This window comes from Pan paniscus, chromosome 19 (assembly GCF_029289425.2).
Source record: "Pan paniscus chromosome 19, NHGRI_mPanPan1-v2.0_pri, whole genome shotgun sequence".
In the NCBI taxonomy this organism is placed as follows: domain Eukaryota; kingdom Metazoa; phylum Chordata; class Mammalia; order Primates; family Hominidae; genus Pan; species Pan paniscus.
Window position 1 is genome coordinate 92,580,455 of NC_073268.2, and position 18,395 is coordinate 92,598,849.

At 52.9% G+C, this 18,395-nt stretch overlaps 2 protein-coding genes across 10 annotated transcripts in view; one reads left to right on the plus strand and one right to left on the minus strand.

The window, feature by feature from the left end:
• The window catches only part of CYGB (cytoglobin), a 30,570-nt gene that overhangs the window by 9,890 nt on the left and 2,285 nt on the right, over window positions 1–18,395 (minus strand). Inside the window, exon 2 of one of the 3 annotated variants that reach the window (XM_063599422.1) lies at window positions 13,854–14,155. Coding sequence is in view for 2 of the 3 variants with exons in the window: in XM_034942949.4 (XP_034798840.1) it covers window positions 354–496 (143 nt within the window). In the remaining variant the exon portion in view is untranslated. Of the gene's footprint in view, window positions 1–353; window positions 1,194–13,853; window positions 14,156–18,395 lie in introns of those variants that run through there. The other 2 variants (XM_034942949.4, XM_034942948.3) reach the window with 2 other exon arrangements.
• On the plus strand, window positions 52–16,982 carry PRCD (photoreceptor disc component). Of its 7 annotated transcripts, none has more exons than XR_010110717.1 (8): window positions 760–892; window positions 3,452–3,520; window positions 5,499–5,579; window positions 5,978–6,070; window positions 6,754–6,883; window positions 7,082–7,321; window positions 8,483–8,589; window positions 16,151–16,961. XR_010110717.1 is itself a non-coding variant. In XM_063599424.1 (8 exons), exons 1-3 carry the CDS (start codon window positions 3,089–3,091, stop codon window positions 5,518–5,520), a joined length of 165 nt encoding a protein of 54 aa, XP_063455494.1. In that variant the 5' UTR covers window positions 2,638–3,088; the 3' UTR covers window positions 5,521–5,579; window positions 5,978–6,070; window positions 6,754–6,883; window positions 8,483–8,589; window positions 8,969–10,319; window positions 16,151–16,982. The 7 variants fall into 7 exon arrangements, 3 of the variants coding, with proteins under 3 accessions (XP_063455494.1, XP_034798841.1, XP_063455493.1); XM_063599424.1 differs by lacking the exons at window positions 760–892; window positions 7,082–7,321 and adding exons at window positions 2,638–3,162; window positions 8,969–10,319 and having other exon boundaries at window positions 16,151–16,982; XM_034942950.3 differs by lacking the exons at window positions 760–892; window positions 7,082–7,321 and adding exons at window positions 2,638–3,162; window positions 8,969–9,084 and having other exon boundaries at window positions 16,151–16,968.

The following is an 18,395-nucleotide window of genomic DNA, read 5'->3' on the forward strand; positions in this document are numbered from 1 at the left end:
CTGCTACTACCTTTGAAAGGCCAGAAAAATGTGTGTGTCTGACAGTTTGGCTGGGTGTCTGGGGTGGCTGGCTGAGCAAGGAGTTCTGAGGCCGGGCAGAGGAGGGGGACCGAGGTGCTCTCCTGCATCTGGTTCCTAGATCCTGGTGAGCACCGCGCCGGAGCCAGGGAAGGCTCAACCCAGGCTTCGTTCACCCCAAGGCGCCCCACGCCGCCTGCCCCGCCGACCTCGGACCGGCCCCATTCGCGGCTGGGGAGGTGGCGCTGGAGCTCGGACCCGGGCCCAGCCCTCCTCTGCCCGGAGCCGCTGCCGCCCTCCCTGCCCAGGGCCCGGCCGGGCCGGGCGACACCTACCTCACCAGGATGGCCACCCCCACGTCCTCGCAGTTGGCATAGAGCCGGGCCCACATAGCCTGCACCGCCTTCCTCTCCGCCTCGGACAGCTCCTCGCTCCGCTCCCTGCGCTCGATCTCCATCTCGCCTGGCACTTGCTCCATGAGCAGCTCCAAGCCCAGCCCGGCTTTGCTCGGCGGCGGCGGTGGCGGGGCGCGGGGCGCGGGGCGCCGGGAGCCGGGGCCGGCTGCGTGCGCGGCGGGCGGGCGAGGGGTAGAGCGCGGAGGGAGGGAGCGTGTGTCTGTGCGCGCCGGGTGTGTGTGTGTGTGTGCGTGCGTGTGTGCAGGGTATATGTGCGGGGGGCGGGGGACAGCCAGCGGGGGGGCGGGGATGTGGTCTGCTGGAAAATGTTTAAAAAAACAAATCCGCTCCAAACCCCCAGCCCCGTGTGGGTAAGAGCCAATGCCGGCAAGGTGAAGGCTGCGCGGGGTGCGGGCGACGCGACTGCCGCCCGCCCACCCGCAGGCCACGGCGGAGTTGCACCGCGGGGCGGGGCTCGGGTAGGTGTGGCCGGGGCGCTGGGGGTCCCGGGAGGAATGGGCGGTCACGCGGCGCTGGGCGGCGCGGGCCGCACAGGAGTGCGCTGGGGCGGGCGCGGGCCGGGAGCGCTGGGTTCCGGGTCCCAGTGCTTGCGGCGTCGCGAGTGTGCGCGTGCGGACCCTTCCCGCGGCGGGGAACTGACTCAAAGTCCAACACTCCCGAGCTTTCGCGGCGAGGCCGACCGCCAGCCCGCCCGTGGGGGCGAACAGGAGCCCCTCCGGCGGCCGCCGTGGACCTAGCTGGGCTCCCCTCGCCCGGGCCTCTCCCCGCGCCCCCGAGCCAGCCGCTGGGGGCCGCGGCGCCATTCCCACGGCTCTGGACGCCCAGGCTCTGGGGGGTTAGCACGGGGGTCGTCCCCCTGCCCGCCCACCGCCCCGGCTGTCGGAACTTGAGCGCACCTCCGACCTCGGGCGCCAGAGGCCTGCGCCCCCTTTCCTTCCGCCCAGCACCTCCATGCCCTCGGTGCACGAACGCGGCGGCGGCGGCCAGAAGTCCCCCGTGGCTTATGAATGACACGCACAGGCAAGAACCAGGCGCTGCCCTGAATTCTGGCCCAGCTGGTGGCGGAGGAAGTCCAGAGAGGCACCGGATAGGGCAGACAGGACCTGGCAGACAAAAAGTCTTGAGGAAGGCGCAGGCTGCTGGGGACATCTCAGCCGCCACCAAGGGCCCGATTCCGGGCCTGGGGGAGGCAAATCCTTCCTCCTGGTGGGCCCTATCCAGGGCGGTGTGAGATTGGGCCAGAGGTGGGGGGAGAATCCCATAGTGCCTGCCCTGCAGCGGCTGCTCAGTCCTGGGGACAGCCTGAGGCCAGACAGGGCCTGGCAGTGTCGGGAAGAGATGTCACTCAGGCTCCCGGCGACCCCTGTCCTCGCTCAAGACTTGATGTCCCATTGCCCAAGCATTGCTAAGGGTTGGCTCTGCGCTTTCGCTATGGTTCATGTATTTATTCTTAAAATCCGACTTTAAGGTCCGGGGGAGGCGAGGAGAACTCACCCTGGCCAGCCTCAGCTGCAGCCTGGGCCCCTCCTGGGAGCTCAGGGTTCAGGTGCCTGGGGGACCCTGAGGCAGTGCCTCTGACACTGTCTCCCCCTTGTTGAGGGAATGAAAATCTAATGCCTCCTGGGGGTCTTGGAGGGGCTGGAGGGGAGTGGGTGGGTTCAGGTTCTCACACCACTCACAGACCCATGTCTCAGCGTGGCCATGGCTGGCTCCATGCTCCACACACACACTGAACAGTTTCTCAAAGTTGGTGTGACCAAGTGGCTGCCCAACAGGTCCCCTTGGGATGTGGAAAGAAAATAGGAGAAATCGTGTAACTATTTCTTTTCATCTCATCCTTTGCAAATGTAATGTAGTCGTATGGTGTAGGAATGAATCTGTACAGTAGTCTAGCATATAATTTGTAAGTGGCTGCACCTGTCTATTTTGTGAGTGCACACTTGAATTCTGCCTTTTACTGAAGAGGGCGTGTAATCAGAAAAGTTTGGAGAGGATTGTCCAGAGGGTAAAACTGCCAGCCCTTCACTGTTGAGTCTCCCGTCTCTCTGGCTTCATTATCCAATATTCCTCCCCTTTCTTCCTCCTCTCCTGATGCTTCCACGGTGACATCATTGCTTCACCTCCATTCACCTTGCAGTTACTGGCAGATGCTCCATGCTTTCATGTCAGTAGCTTCGGCAGCGTCTTCTGTCTGAGGGCTCATCCTGCCTTGTGCACTGCAAATTCAGATGCCCTTGCTCCTCTTTAAACGTTGCCCTGATGCCTGCAACTCTGAAAGTGCCCTGTAGGCGCCTTGAATAACTCCTGGGTCACTCTACTGCAGTCATTGTACTTGACAGCACATTTGTTTAGAGTGGCAGCTCCTTGCAAGCAAGGCCCAGTCTCATCAGATCGAGACTCCGAATACGTGCTCAATGCCACAGTGCATGCCTTGACCCTACCGCTGGAGGGGAGAACCTGGGTCCAGTGAGCTTAATCAGTCCTCACAAGGTCGGGGCCGCTGACCCACTAATCAGCTTGAGCCTCCTAATCCATCCCCAGCAGGAACCGCAGGACAGACGGCAGTGGCTCCTGAGAGCTGGCTGGGGCCATTTTGGCCCCTCGCCTGTGGCCTTCTGCAGACTTGGTCTGGGAGGGGATGGGGCAGCTGCGCCATGTGCACCACCCTTTTCCTGCTCAGCACCCTGGCCATGCTCTGGCGCCGCCGATTTGCCAACCGAGTCCAACCGTGAGAAACTGACCGGGCTATGGCTGGCGGTTGGTGGGGGGGGGGAACCATGGGGCTGGGCTGCCACCAAGCTGAAGGTGGGCAGGGGCTGCGTGAACCTTCAGTGGGGCTGGGAGGGCATTTTGAGGAACCCTTGAGAGAGCACAGTCTCAGAGCAGGGGGACTTAGAGCTTCAAAGGCTCTAGTTGCAGCCTCTACTCCCACAGCCCAATGCGGCCTGGAACTGTGGAGGGACAGTGAGGGGCTGGGCACAGCCATAGCTCTTTCTGCCTACTCTTGCCTCCCACAGAGAGCCCAGCGACGTGGATGGGGCAGCTAGGGGCAGCAGCGTGGATGCGGACCCTCAGTCCTCAGGCAGGTAAGGCAGGAGTCTGGGCTGGGGGAGGGAGGGTGCTGCCAAGGAAGCTGTGGCTGTGCATGCCTGGGGGTGCACGTGTGTGCCTGTGTGCGCGCCTGTGCGTGCACCGTATCCTGGCCCTTGCCCTAAGCACCCTGCTCCCTGTCTGCCTGCTGGGCAGGCTGGATGTCTGTTATCTGCGGTTGGGAATGGGAACCCTCAGCTCGCTCCTCTGGACCAAAGCCGCTGTGCCTCTCATCTCCAGCACCGGGCGGTCCCCCGGGGCACCTTCTGTTGGAAGGCACAGGGGAGTGGAAGGAGGGATGAGGCAGGAGTAGCTCTGTGTGGCTTTGCTCGCCTTTCCTTGCCCTTCCCCCTCCTCCTCCTCTGCCCCCGCCCTGCCTCAGCTCGGCTGCCTGAGCCTCCAGCAGGATTCGCTGTCCAGTCCCCAATAGAAGGCGCGGGAGGAGCATGACATCATCAGCATAGAGTGCCATTGGCTGGGCAGACCCTGCGGGCAGGACGCTGTCTCCAGTGGCCAGAAAGTTAACTCTTCCCTAGGCTGGAGCCATGTGGTCTTTAGGGGGTGAAGTTGGGGGAACTTCCAGACTTTTCCTTCCCTGGGTGACCAGTGTCGTTCGATGATAGGGGCGCCTATCCCAACCAAACACTGGAAAAAATCAGCAAATCTTTATGAAGTTCCCATGCATGAGGGGTTCCTTCTGTGCCTATGGACTCACCTAGCATGGGAGACCTGTCTGAAGAGTGACTTTCTTGCTCCCAGTGAAACAAAGAGTAAAAAAGATCCGATGACATCTTTGGGTCAGGGCGCACTGGCAGGAGGGTGTCTCCACACAGGGAAGACTCAGGTGGCAGGTACTGTGACCATCCATGTCTCTTTCTGAGTGGGGACCTGCCAGCAATGTGTCCCTTAGATATGCGGAAACTGGCAACCGAGAGAACTTCCGTCTTTCTGTCTCCTGTCGTCTGAGTCCTGGGATTCTGAGTCCTGAGATTCTGATGATCAGAAGGCCCAATGGGAAGCCCTGGGCCTGTACAGGAAGCGGAGGCATTTCTGCGACACCTCAACTCGATAGGCCAGCTGGCATCATAATAGTGCCTAATTGATATCACTAGTTAAATCAGCTACAATGACCACCCCTGGGCCTCCCCCGATAGGAGGCCCTCAAATGCTGGGTGGTCCACGCTATTGAGCCCAAGTCTGGAGTTGGGCAGGGAGAATTTAAATTCTGGCTTCCCTCTTACTAATGGAAAGACTATGGGGGAAATTTATGCAATCAGTTTATTTATATGTAAACTAGGATTAATAACAGTGGTTGTGAGGTTTTGGTGAGGGTGCAGAGTGATTGCTCCATAAATGCTAGCAGCTGTCTTGTTTCATGCTCGGGACCTGTGCTTTAGTTTTCTCCAGAGGTTTCCTATCTATTAAGTCACTCGGGAGGCTCAGTAACCCCAGAGGATTGGCAGGACATGTGTTTTTAATCTTTGGTTAATGGTTGTGGAAACTGAGGGACAGGGAGATTTAGGTGGCTTGCTCCGGATCATCTATCTCATTTGTGGCTAATGCGGGATGCTCAGGCCCGATTCCAGGCAGGGTCTCTTCTACATGAAATGGGCCTGGACCTCCTGGCAGGAGAGAAAAGGCCAAATCTGAGGACCATCTGGCCAGGCCTGGCCTGGCGTGACTTAGCCAGAAGGAAGCAGTTGCCTATTAACTCCTTGGGACCCAGTTAACTGGAAAAATTGGTCTGACATCGAGGAACCACCTGCCGATGGTGGCTGCCGTGGAAGGCTGGCAGTGGGGGTGACATTTCTACTCTCCAGTCACACTGTCCTAAATGCCAACTGATTCCTTAGGTGGTCCTGCCCCTCAATATTGGGGTGAATTGATAGGGATGGGAGGAGGAGGAAGAGGAGAGTCAGAAACATGGGAAGGTTGTGCCCTTCAATCCTGACCCCAGTGCTTTCCTCTGTTTAGGGAGAAAGAACCTCTGAAGTAAGCCCTCACCTCTGCAGGTGGGGCTCAGGCCCAGAGACTGGGATCAGCTGGCTCAGGCAGGTAGGGCAGGGCTGGGAGCCGGGGAGGGCAGAGGGCAAGGCTTGGGACAGGCAGGAAGCAATAGGCAAGTCCCGGCCATGTGGGAGGATAGCAGGCAGTGTTCAGCTCTTGTGGTCACTGATGGAGGTTCAAAGTAGGCGGATGGACTCATGCCTTTGGCTGCTACCTTGAGCCTGTTGTGGTCCGGGCCATGGGGCAAGGATGAGTTTGAAGAGAACCAGGTGTGGTTTGATCACATTTTCTAGGCTTGGGGATGGCAAGGTGGTCGTGCTGGGGCATGAGGGCAGTGTCGGAGGACGCCCAAGGGAGAGGTGGTGCTCGGGAACATCCACTCTGAAATGCGAGTCCCATCCCCAGGTGTGGGAGAAGTGCTGATCTGTTCTGGTTTTCTGTTTCAGCTCAGGTCCTGGTTCGTCCCCTAGCCCAGGAGGACGCTGTGGGAGCTGGAGCAGCGGCAAGAGGGAGAACGGGGGGAAGCAGCACTAGAGAAGGTAGACGCCTCCCTCTCAGCCCGGGACCTGCCAGTCTCCCCTTCCCCCAGGCCCTGGGTGTGGGCTCCTGAGCAGGACCTGGCTGGGCCTGGCAGAAAGAGCAGACGTGCTCGCTGCTCTCGGACGGGCTTCCTTCCCTCTGAGTTCCTGAGGCTCCTCTGAGGGACTGCTGAGCCTGAGAAAGCCTAGGATGAGGGACTTGCTGGGTCCACCAGGCTAATTCTGGGGCAGCCAGCAGCCCAGGCAAGAGGCAGGAATAAGTAAGGAGTGAGGAGACCCCAGAAGCAAGGGACGGCTGATAGCTCACATTTACTAAGCAAGGGCTTCCATTCATTCTGTAATTTAATCTTCAGTCACCCACAGAGCCTGGTAATGTTATTATCCACAATTTCTAAATGGGGAAACACAGAGACAGGTTAAATAATTTGCCCAACATCACCTAGCTAGGAAGTGGAGGCTCCCAGGCTCACACTGGAGCTGCAGAGCCCACGCTCCTACCCACCATGGCAGGCGGCCTCCCCCTGGAACCTAACACAGTTTGCAGGGGTTGGGGGTGGTTTGCTGGCCTGGCCAACTGCCTGTCAGCCCAGGAGCTATTCTTTTAAGCCGCCACTTGTGGTCCGAGGTGCTGGTGTCAGTTTGCCACAGTGGCACTCGCTTTTGTGTCATTTGCCTTTCCCCAGTTCCCAGAGCTCATCCTGTCACTGGCTGCTCTGCTGAAATTATCAATAAGAAATGCCAGTTGGATCTGTGACATGTCTGCCTGCAGCTGGATGGGAGCAACGGACAGCTTGTCCTCCGAATGTGTTTTCTGTATGTGTGCAAGTGCGGGTGTTCCAAACGGGCAGTAGCGTGTGGGAAGGAAAAAGCCTGACACTTGTTTTTATCAATTTGCTGATGCTCAGTCCCAGCGGCTGCCTCCTTTGCCCCCAGCTGCTCTGCCATCTCTCTCTTTTCAATCCTGCATGATCCTGAGCAGAGATAAAAGCAGATTTCCGCTTCTGCTCCCAGATCCAGGAGCAGACCCTGCAGGCAGCTGCTCCTGATGTCTCACAGCTATTAGTCTTCAAAAGCCCCCCGTGCCTCTGTGCACACGCGTCTCTCCTCCCCAGCCAGCCCCCCTCCCAGCCCAGCGGCGATGTCTCTGCCTGGCTGGCCCGTGCCCTTGACTTCCAGGCAGTAGGAGATGGAGTTCTCGAGACAGCAGCACTTCAGCCGCCACTCCGCCTCTGAAGGGAAGGAAGGGAAAGGGTGAGGGATGCCGCAGAGGAGAGGGAACCGCTGGGGAGGCGCTCAGGGTTGGGGAGGAGGTGCATCCCACTGGGGAGGGCCTGCTGGTACCTCGGGGAGCCTGGCTGGGGTGTGTGCGAAGGCAGTTCTGTGGGAGCCTCTCAAAGTAGGGCAGGCAGGAGGCAGGGGGAAAGTCACACTAGGGAAGGAGCCTGCAGAGGCAAAGCCAGAGCGCCAGCCTGACCCAGGTCGTGAGCCCGTGATCGCCTGTCTCAGCTCCTGTCAGCCTGTCTCTCTCTTTGGAGGCATCGGCCTTCCTGGTGACAGGCCTGTCAGGCTGAGGGCCAGAGGGCACTGTTCCCGGGACCCAGTCCGTGCTCCCCGATCCTATCTGCATTTATTCTCTAATCTATTTGCCATGTTCCTGTCACCTCATCCTTGCTGCCATTTCCAAGTTGCTCATCTTCCACTGGTCTGAGGAATTGTCAGGCCAAGGTCATGGAGCTGGCTCACGGCCCAGACGCACTTCCCCAGGGCAGCGCCCCTCCACGCCACTGTTCCGAGAACCTGCGCAGGAGGTGGTGGCTGCTCCAGGGATCCATCCAGAGGAAGGGCGGGAAAAAGAGAGGAAGGGGCTGCTGGCGGCCAGCGGGGCTGTGGCTGCCTGGGCTTGGAGGTTGCCTGGGCAGCTGGGGTGCCATGTGGGCTGGGTGGGGGGGCTGTCTCCCCCAGGGAGCAGGCTGGCTTTGGTGGGAGCAGATTGTGTTTACACCTTCCCCGCACACCCAGCCCACGCTCGCCTCTTATTCCCGGGGCCTCTCCCACCCCTGGGCTCTCTGCGCAATCTGCACATTTGCAGCTCCTGCTGCAGAAAGTTACCTCTCTCAGCCTAGAGCTCCCCACAGAAGGCTCCTGGGACCCGGGTGCCCCTTCCTTGGCCCACTGGCTCCCATCACAGGGCTTAGTGTGAAGCTCAGGGCAAGGGTGGACCTTTACATGGGGGAATTAAATCCTGACTATGACACTGTCCCCACTGAGGCTGAGTCCTTTTTCCTCCCTTTCCTTGCAAAGAGCCGCTGCTTGGGAATGGGAGCAGGAGTGCTCAGGGGCTTGGGAGAGGGCAGATAAAGGGCAGCTAGAGAGGGAGAGCTGAGCCAAAGGGTGGGGTCCCTTCTGGTCCAGGGTGCTGGCTACTGTGAAATAACAAGAGTCCAAGAGCAAGGTGTCCAGAGTCAGAGCTCCTGGGTTTGAACCTTGTTCCACCAGCACATCCTACCTCTGTGGCCTGGGTAAGTTTCTGAACACCTCTGTGCCTCAGTTTCTTTAGCTGTAGGATGGAGATCCTACTGGTATATGTCTCTTAGAGTTGTAAGGGTTGATTAGATAACGTGTGGAAGATGCTTAGCATGTTGGGTAAGTGTCCCATATATGTGAGCTGGCACAATCCGGTTTGAACTGTAAATTACTGAACAGTGGTAGATTCAGGACGGCTAGAGTTCCTCACATCCTCGCTCTCTGGTCCTTCCTGCCGTCTCTCCACATACACAGAGCTGGGCGACCGGTAGTTCTGCAACAGATCAGAGGATGGCAGAGGGTGGCATTGCTGGGGTGGGGAAGCCCCCTGTAAGCCTGTACTGGAGAAGACCACCACTGCCTCTCTGTGCCCAGAACCATGTCCCAACCTCCAGTGGTGACCTCGACTTGGACAGCGCCACTCCCAGCTGGCTCTGCTTCCGGAATGAACCTCAGCTCCTTGACAAGACGGGAGGCGCTGCCCTGCTGTGGTACCTTCCTCCGTGTGAATGCTAATCTCTCTGCTGGGGGAGCCTGAGTGACGGGGAAAGGCTGCTTGGAGCTGCAGGGCGGCTGAGGGCAGCAACCAGGAGCAGGGAGGTGCTGCTCCTACGACTGAGGCTCAGAGCGGCTGCCAGTCTCTCCTGGAGACTGGAGCATGACCAGGGAACTAATGAGGTGGTGGGGTGTGGTGGGAGCCAGGGAAGTAGCCACTGCAGCTGTGGCTGTCCACTGTCACCCTGGGGTGTAGATGTCACCTTGGGGAGTACCCACCCATTCCAAGTGTGCGGTTGTGTGTGTGTGGTTGTGTGTGTGTGTGTGTGTGCGCGCAGTCCTGGGCAAGGGCAAACAGTACAGGTGGTGGGCCAAGACTAGATGGGTAGGGCACGGTGCCCACTCTGAGACAGGCACAATGGCGAGAGAGCAAACCCTGCTGGTTCCTCAGGCTCCCGTAGCCTCTCGGTGGGGGGCCTCACTGTTAGGAAGAAGCCCAAGACCTAGAGCTAGAGGAAGATAATGCTTCTTTGTGAACCTCAGAAGAACAGTTTGGTTCGCACGGAAGCTTATGTTAACATAATGATGATACTAATCGTATGATTAATAACCACTAACATGCATTGGGCGCTTACTATGTGCTAGGCACTGTGCCAGCTGCTGTATTTTACGCACTGTTTCATTTATGCGGCAGGAACTGTTATCATTTATCCAATAAGGAAAGTGAGGTTCACAGAACTTGCTCAAGGTCACTCATAGCTGGCAGTGAAGCCAGGACCTGAGCCTGGGAAATCTGACACCAAAGCTTGGGATAGAGGGGGCCCAAGTCTCGAGTTGGGGGCTGTGAGGAAATTTTGATTGTGACCTGTCTACAAGGCACAAGGAATGGAGCTGTGGTCCCGCCCAGCCTGCCTTTGCAAGTGGGCTGGCGTTGGCCAGGGTCATTGCCACCGTTCTGTCTTCAGGAACTCACATTCAAGGGCAGACCAGACTCTAGGCCCTGAGAGGCTGGTTCTTGCCTGCCAGGTGAGGGGGAGAGGAGAGCTGCCCCTTTAGGACCCCTCAGTTTTCCTCAGGAAGGATGTGGTGGCCTCTGGCAGGGATGACCGACAGCGAGGTCATCACCCACAGTCACTGCAACTGCCACTCTGTTGCCTCCTTCAGCCAGGGGCAGGGCCCTGGGGAGAGGACAGGATGGCAGCCAGCAGCCCAGCTGGAGATGCGGAGCCTGGTGAGGAAGGTTGTTTTGATTTGTTTTTGCAGGGGGAGGGTGCAGGGCATGGAGACCAAGGAGGTGGCTTTCAGGGGGATCCGCTGACAGCGGGAAGCCAGTCCTTGTGCCTAAGGAGCACAGACCCTCTCTGTGTGACACATGTGCCCCCTAGTGGGGATGATGACTGTAGTGGGGGACTGAGAAAAATTTTAAAAATTTACTAACAGACTCAGCCTGTGCACCTGGGGAGGAGAGGCCAATCCTGTCCCTATGTGAACACACACACATTCACACATACACACATATTCACACACAGAGACACCCACATTCACACACACAGACACACACACACAGACACATACATTCACACACACGCATACACAAACACACAGACATATACCTATACAAACATATAATACACACACAGACATACACACACACATTCACAGAGACACACATTCACACACACACAACACACATTCACACACACACACAGACATACACATATACATATTCACACATACACATACACACAGACACACATAACACATTCACACACACATACACATATACAAACATTCACACACATATACACACAGACATACACATAGACACACATAACACACACACATTCACATATACACAGACATACACATAAACATATACATACACATTCACACACACATTCACACATACACATGCATACAGACATACACATATACGAACATTCACACACATACACATACACACAGACATACACGTACACACACAAAACAGACACACAGAAACACACACACATAATCACAGATACACATGCATACACAGACACACACACATTCACACATACACACATATACACCGGCACATACACATTTACACACATACAGACATATACACTTATAGACACACATAGCATACACATACACACAGTCACACACAGATACACATAAACATACATACACACAGAGAGACATACACATACACAAATACACACAGTATCATATGCAGAGGCAGAAGCCATTTGAACTAAGCATTAAAATAAATTAATGTGTTCATTTGGTCATTTATTTAACAAGCGTGTCCTGGGAACCTGCAATGTACAAACCCTGTATCAGGTGTCAGGAGTGACACTCGAGGAGAGACAGACCCTGCCCTGCTGGTTGGTCCTATAGGAAGGCCCCAGCCTAGGTGGCCTAGTTCTGCCAGCCCAACCCTGCCTGTCCCTGTGACCTTTTGTTCTCTGGACCTCGGTTTCCTCATTTGATAAACATTTGTCAAGCCCAGGTGGGCTGGAGTGAGGACGCAGAGGACTAATGATCTCCTCAGGAAAAGAACAGTTTAGTAAAATGAAGGGGATGGACCAGAAGCTCTCTGGGGGCCCCACCGACTTTCCCAATCGAAAGCGACTGTAATGAACTGTGTCTGGAGTGCTGTGTGCCAGGCACTGTGGATCCAGAAACGGATTAAGACCTTCTGCCACAAACAACCAGAAAACTGGGCAAGATATAAGCAGCAGACACTTGACAACAGGCAGCACACAGGACAGTGACCCCATGACTGCCTCAGCTTCTGCCTGGAGACAGTTCCCTGACTGTGCCTTGGGGAGGGGAAACCCAAGCAGACCACAGTGGCTTTGCTAAGGTGAGGAGGAGACAGAATCAGAGGGCAAGACAGTGTGAGAGTCATCAGGATATACACACAGATCAATGGAATCCAAAACCAGATGCAGCAAAGGCAATCCAATGGAGAAAGAAAGGTCCTTTCAACAGGACACAAAAAGCACTAACCAGAAAAGAAAAATCAATACACTGGACTTTATCAAAATTAAACCTCTGCTCTTGGAAAGACTAGGAGTAAATATTTGCCAAACAAAAATCTGAGAAAGGACTTGTATCCGGAATACATAAAGAACTTTTACAATTCGATAATAAGATGGCCCAATAAAAAAGTGGGGAAAGATTTTAATAGACACTACAACAAAAAATATACATACAGCTAAAATACATAGAAAGTTGTTCAACATGCGGCTGGGCGCGGTGGCTCACGCCTGTAATACCAGCACTTTGGGAAAGAAGAAAGATACTCCACATGCAAATCAAAAGCCCAATGACATACCACTACATGCCTACCAGAGTGGTTACAGCTGAAGGCCGACCATAGTAAGTACTGTCCAAGATGTCACCCTGTCATGCACGGCTGGGGACTGGTGAAGTGTTACAACCACTTGGGAAACCAGCATGGTGGTTCCTTATAAAGTTATCCCAGAGGAATGAAAACTTACATCCACAAAAAAGACTGCAAAGATGTTCATGGCAGCTTTATTACTAACAGCTCCAAACTGGAAACAACCCAAATATTCCTCGACGTGGGAACAGATAAACACACTGAGATATATGAAGATAGAATAATACTCAGCAATGAAAAGGAAATGAACTGCTGATGCCGACGACATGGGTAAATTGAGAGAAGCCAGACACAAAAGAGCCCCTACTGTGTGATGATGACATGTACACGGAATTCTAGAACAGGCAGAACCGACTGATAGTGACAGAAGGCATCAGTGGTTGAATGGGGCCGGGGTTAGATATCGTGGGGGTTGACTGCAAGGGTAAGAAGGTTTTTGTTTTTTTGGTTTTTTGTTTGTTTTTTTTTCTTTTTTTTGAGATGGAGTCTCACTTTGTCACCCAGGCTGGAGTGCAGTGGCATGATCTTGGCTCACTGCAACCTCCACCTCCTGAGTTCAAGCAATTCTCCTGCCTCAGCCTCCTAAGTAGTAGGGACTACCAGCTTACACTACCACGCCCAGCTGATGTTTGTATTTTTAGTAGAGACGGGGTTTCATCATATTGGCCAGGCTGGTCTTGAACTCCTGACCTCAAGTGATCCACCCGCCTCGGCCTCCCAAAGTGGTGGGATTACAGGTGTGAGCCACCGTGCCGGCCTAGAAGTTTCTTTTTTTTTTTTTGAGATGGAGTTTTGCTCTCATCACCTAGGCTGGAGTGCAATGGTGCGATCTCGGCTCATTGCAACCTCGCCTCCCAGGTTCAAGTGATTCTCCTGCCTCAGCCTCCTGAGTAGCTGGGATTACAGATGCCCACCACCACGCCCAGCTAATTTTTTGTATTTTTAGCAGAGACGGGGTTTCGCCACGTTGGCCAGACTGGTCTCAAACTCCTGACCTCAGGTGATCCACCGGCCTCAGCCTCCCAAAGTGCTGGGATTACAGGCATGAGCCACCGCACCCGCCTAAGAAGGTGCTTTTGAGGTGACAACAGTGTTCTAAATCTTAACTGGGATTGTGGTTACATGGGTCTATACACTTATTGGACTACTGAACCATACATTGTAAATGGTTATACTGTATTGTATGTAAGTTACACGAGAATAAAGATGATTTAGAGAGTTAGAAACAAAACAAGAATGAAGAATGATGCTTGTTTTGCTCACCATCTAGCAGAAAAGCCAGACATACAAACAAATAATCATCAAACAGTGGGATGAGTGTTCAAAGTATGTTGAAATAACACGAACTCCCATTTATCAAGTGCTTACCTTGCGCCAGGCGCTGTGCTAAGTGCCCCGAAGCACTGATTTAACGAAGTCCCGTGATGTTTGGATGATCCTCCTCCTCCTCCTCATTTTACAGATGAGAAAATAAGACTCAGAGAGAAGTGAGGTGACCTTTGCCAAGGTTACTCAGCTAGAATCAGCAGAGCTGGGACTTTCCTCCAAGTCCTCCTGGGTTGCAGACAATGTGCTAATCCACCTGCTACCAGGAAGGTGCCACGATGAAACAGCTCGGGAATTGTTGCAGCGTCTCAGTCAAAACTTCGCAGGAAGTATTTAAGTACAAGCTGGAATTTGCAGAGCAGAGAAGAGAATGCAGTGAAGGGACTTTCAAGGCAACAGGAACAAACACCACCACAAGCAAAGGTTATGCAACAGCTGTGAGAAGGCAAGGGTTTCTGGGCATGGAGAGACATGCCCAGGAAATAACAGAAGAGATCCATGGAGCATTATGTCGTCTTCAAATTCATTTATTTTTATTTTTAAAAAATCAATTTTTGAGTAATACTCTAGAGGCAGTGGCTCTGCCGAGCAGGGAAGTCAAATGCATCGCTTTTTTTCCTGGACACTGTTGGCAAGCACAGATAATCCACAACTCCAACGCCATCTATTCTCAATGCATAGGGTCTGTGTTATATTTCTCCTCCTCCAGAAAGTTAAAGCTCGGTGAAACTTAAAGCAGTGATCCCAGGTTTTTAAATTTTTATATTTTTACTTTTCTTCCATCTGCCTGGTCATCTGCATGATCCCAGCTTTCTGAACAGGATTTGTGACACTGTTTCATGGTCCTAAGAACTCTCAGGAAAAAATCCTCTATGTTTTCATGACAGGTTTTCTAGGTGGGTGAATTAAAGTCTCTGGAGTTAAGCAAAAACGGTCCACTGTCATAGCGTAATTTTTTTAGGAAACACGGCATGGTGGCTGAGACCATGGGTTTTTAGGCTGGATTGTCTGAGTTCAGATCGCAGTGCCTTCACTCATGAGTTCCTTTAACCTTTCTGCACCTTGACTTCCTCAGCTGTGAAATGGGAAGGTGGGGGGGCGGGGGATAATGACAGGGCTGTCATGAGAATCAGATGAGACAGTGAATAAAAGGTGCTTCCAGAGTACCTGCCACAGAGTAAACACTTCATATACACATAGCTGTTATGATTTCCAGAAGGAGGCTTGCACACATGAGCTCATTTTCTGTATTCTGCCATGATCCATTCTTCTGGGAAGAATTTTTAAAAGATATCATTTAGGATGATTTGACTGAAACAGAACACCCAACTTAAAATGACTTAATAAGATTTCTTTTTAAAATCTCACTTTTTATTTATTTATTTATTTTGAGATGGAGTCTCGCTCTGTCGCCCAGGCTGGAGTGCAGTGGTACGATCTCCACTCACTGCAAGCTCTGCCTCCCGGGTTCAAGCCATTCTCCTACCTCAGCCTCCTGAGTAGCTGGGACTACAGGCACCCGCCACCACGCCCGGCTAATTTTTTTTTTTTGTATTTTTAGTAGAGATGGGGTTTCACTGTGTTAGCCAGGATGGTCTCAATCTCCTAACCTCGTGATCCACCCTCCTCGGCCTCCCAAAGTGCTGGGATTACAGGCGTGAGCCACCGCACCCAGCCTAAAATCTCACATTTTGTAATTCACTCAAACTGAGATGCCATTGCTTGTAAGACACATCCTGCATTTAAGAATATGAAAATGCGACCGGCTGTGATGGCTCATGCTTGTGATTCCAGCACTTTGGGAGGCTGAAGTGGGTGGGTTACCTGAGGTCAGGAGTTCGAGACCAGCCTGGCCAGAATGGTGAAACTCTGTCTCTACTAAAAATACAAAAATTAGCTGGGTGGGATGGTGCACACCTGTAATCCCAGCTACGTGGGAGGCTGAGGCAGGAGAATCACATGAATCCAGGAGGTGGAGGTTGCAGTGAGCCGAGATCATGCCACTGCATTCCAGCCTGGGCGACAAGAGCAAAGCTCTGTCTCAAAAAAAAAATATATATATATATATATATAAAAAAATATATAAAAATATATATATAAATATAAATATATAAATATATATAAATATATATAAATATATATAATACATGTATATGTGTATATATATGTATACATGTATACATATATATGTGTGTGTATATATATATATGAAATGTATAAATGTGTCTCTGAATCAAAACGAGGTCTGAAGTTCGGGGGTGTCGGGACTGGCGGTTTCTGCGGGTCAGCAGCATCACTGAGGACTCATGTTCTTTCTTCTCTCTACTCTGCCATCGCAGTCCTTCAGCTCCTACTTAATGGAAGCCTCGCAGCTGCAAGATGGCTCCAGCAGGCCCAGCATCACTTCTTCTCAGTGTCCCAAAGCCAGAAGAGAGGCTGTTGTTTTTAAAAGCAGGAAAACTTTCCTAAACTTGGCCAGAATTGCATCACAGACCCTTTCCTAAAACAATTTCCAGCAAAGGGAATAGACTTACCATGTCTGGTACAGATGAATCAAGATTTGCCCCTGGGGGCTAGGGAGGGGCTTGCCCCTGCTGAAGCAGACCCTTGCCCAGCAGCTGAACGGAGCCTAGGTTCACCAGATGGAGGAAGAGACTGGCCACTAACAGTGCCTGACATACAGATGTGCTTCCTGTGATATCGCTGCCGCCACTGTTCCAAATGTAAGCAGTTGGCTGTCTGGGATACTACCTACCTTCGTTTGTGTTCTTATTAATAAAATTAAAGATTGCTTTCTGGGTAGAGAAATTAACCTCAATATTCTAAAGACTGTTTTATTTTTATGTATTTATTTTTTTGAGACAAGGTCTTGCTCTGTCATCCAGGCTGGAGGGCAGTGATGAGGTCATGGCTCACTGCACAGCCTCAATCTCACGGGCCCCAGCAATCCTCCCACCTCAGCCTCCCATCCAGCTGGGACCACAGGCATGTGCCACCACACCTGGCTGTTTCTCATTTTTTATTGGTAGAGACGGGGGTCTCCCTATGTTGCTCGGGCTGGTCTTGAACTCCTGGGCTCAAGTGATCCTCCTGCCTTGGCCAACCAAAGTGTTGGGATTATAGGCATGAGCCACTGCGACCAGCCCAAAGACTGTTTTCTATTACTGTGGGTTTCAGATACCATGTCTTAAACGCTGTCAGTGACCACCCCAATACAGCAGGCCAGCTGACTGGATTTTCCCTTTGTACTCAGAGCCTGGGTCCCTGAAAAGCGCTGGGGACTTCTGCCTTCCTGTTTGTAAAGAGTCACTAGACTGTGACTCTTTCCATGTCAATAAATAGAGGTCTGCACTAGCCTGGTATAAAGGCTGTATAATAATTCCATGGTAGGTAAAACTCAAATGTCCTAGCTCTCACTAGCAATGAGTGCAAATGAGATCACAGTAACATCCACATTTCAGTCTCAACAGCTCTGAGCCCTTGCCGGCTCATTCAGGAATTCTGATGCATTCTCTGAAGTCCCCCTAGTTATTTCTGGGTTGGCTGCACAGTGTACTTTACATGTGCTCGGCACAAGGCCTCTCATTGTATTTCGCTCCAGCCTCTTGGCCACTGCCCAGCTGCCCTGGCATCCCCATCTGCCATGAACCTGCTGTTGGGGAAGCGATGTCCAGTCAGGTGTGAAAGCAACTTGGTGGCCTGCGGCAGAGTGAAGAGCTGTAAAGAATGGCCCTCACTATACACTGGGTGGCATCCAGGCCCAATACAGCCCTGCTAGAGCCCAGAGCCTCCATCTTCCACACATCAGCTCTGCAGCCTCCCATCCTCACTCTTCCTGCCACGAAGTGGCTCAAATGGCAGAGCAGGTGCCCATTGTTCCCCCTTTCAACCTCATTTCTGATTTTGTCCCCAACCACCCCTACAAACACATGAAAATCTTCTTCCTTCTCCCTTCCTCCCCCAAAACAAAAGTCCTTATACATAAGGTCACCTTATTCATTAGTGGTAAAAGCATGGATTTTACAGGCTGGGAGCAAACCCTGACCCTGCCAGTTACTGGTTATGTGAATTCGGGCAAGTTACCGAATTTCCCAGTGCTTCCGTTTCCTTATCCGTAAAATGGGGACAGTGATAGTGTTACCGGAGAGGAGTCCTGATCCAGACCCCGAAAGAGGGTTCTTGGATCTTGAGCAAGAAAGAATTTGGGATGTCTATAGACTAAAGTGAAAGCAAGTTTATTAGAAAAGTAAAGGAATAAAAGAATGGCTACTTGGCCAGCCATGGTGGCTCAAGCCTATAATCCTAGCACTTTGGGAGGCTGAGGCAGGCAGATCACTTGAGGTCAGGAGTTCGAGACCAGCCTGGCCAACATGGTGAGACCCTGTTGCTACTAAAAATACAAAAATTAGCCGGGCGTGGTGGCGTGCGCCTGTAATCCAGCTACTCGGGAGGCTGAAGCAGGAGAATTGCTTGAACCCAGGAGGTGGAGGCTGCAGTGAGCCGAGACAGCAGCACCACTGCAGCCTGGGTGACAGAGCGAGACTCTGTCTCAAAAAAAAAAAAAAAAAAAGGCTACTCCACAGA

Coding starts and splice junctions, on each gene's coding strand:
- PRCD (XM_063599423.1), top strand. CDS start 3,089: ATGTGCACCACCCTTTTCCTGCTCAGCACCCTGGCCATGCTCTGGCGC. Junction 3,163..3,451: donor TTTGCCAACCGAGTCCAACC/GTGAGAAACTGA, acceptor TGCCTCCCACAG/AGAGCCCAGCGACGTGGATG. Junction 3,521..5,977: donor GACCCTCAGTCCTCAGGCAG/GTAAGGCAGGAG, acceptor TTTCTGTTTCAG/CTCAGGTCCTGGTTCGTCCC.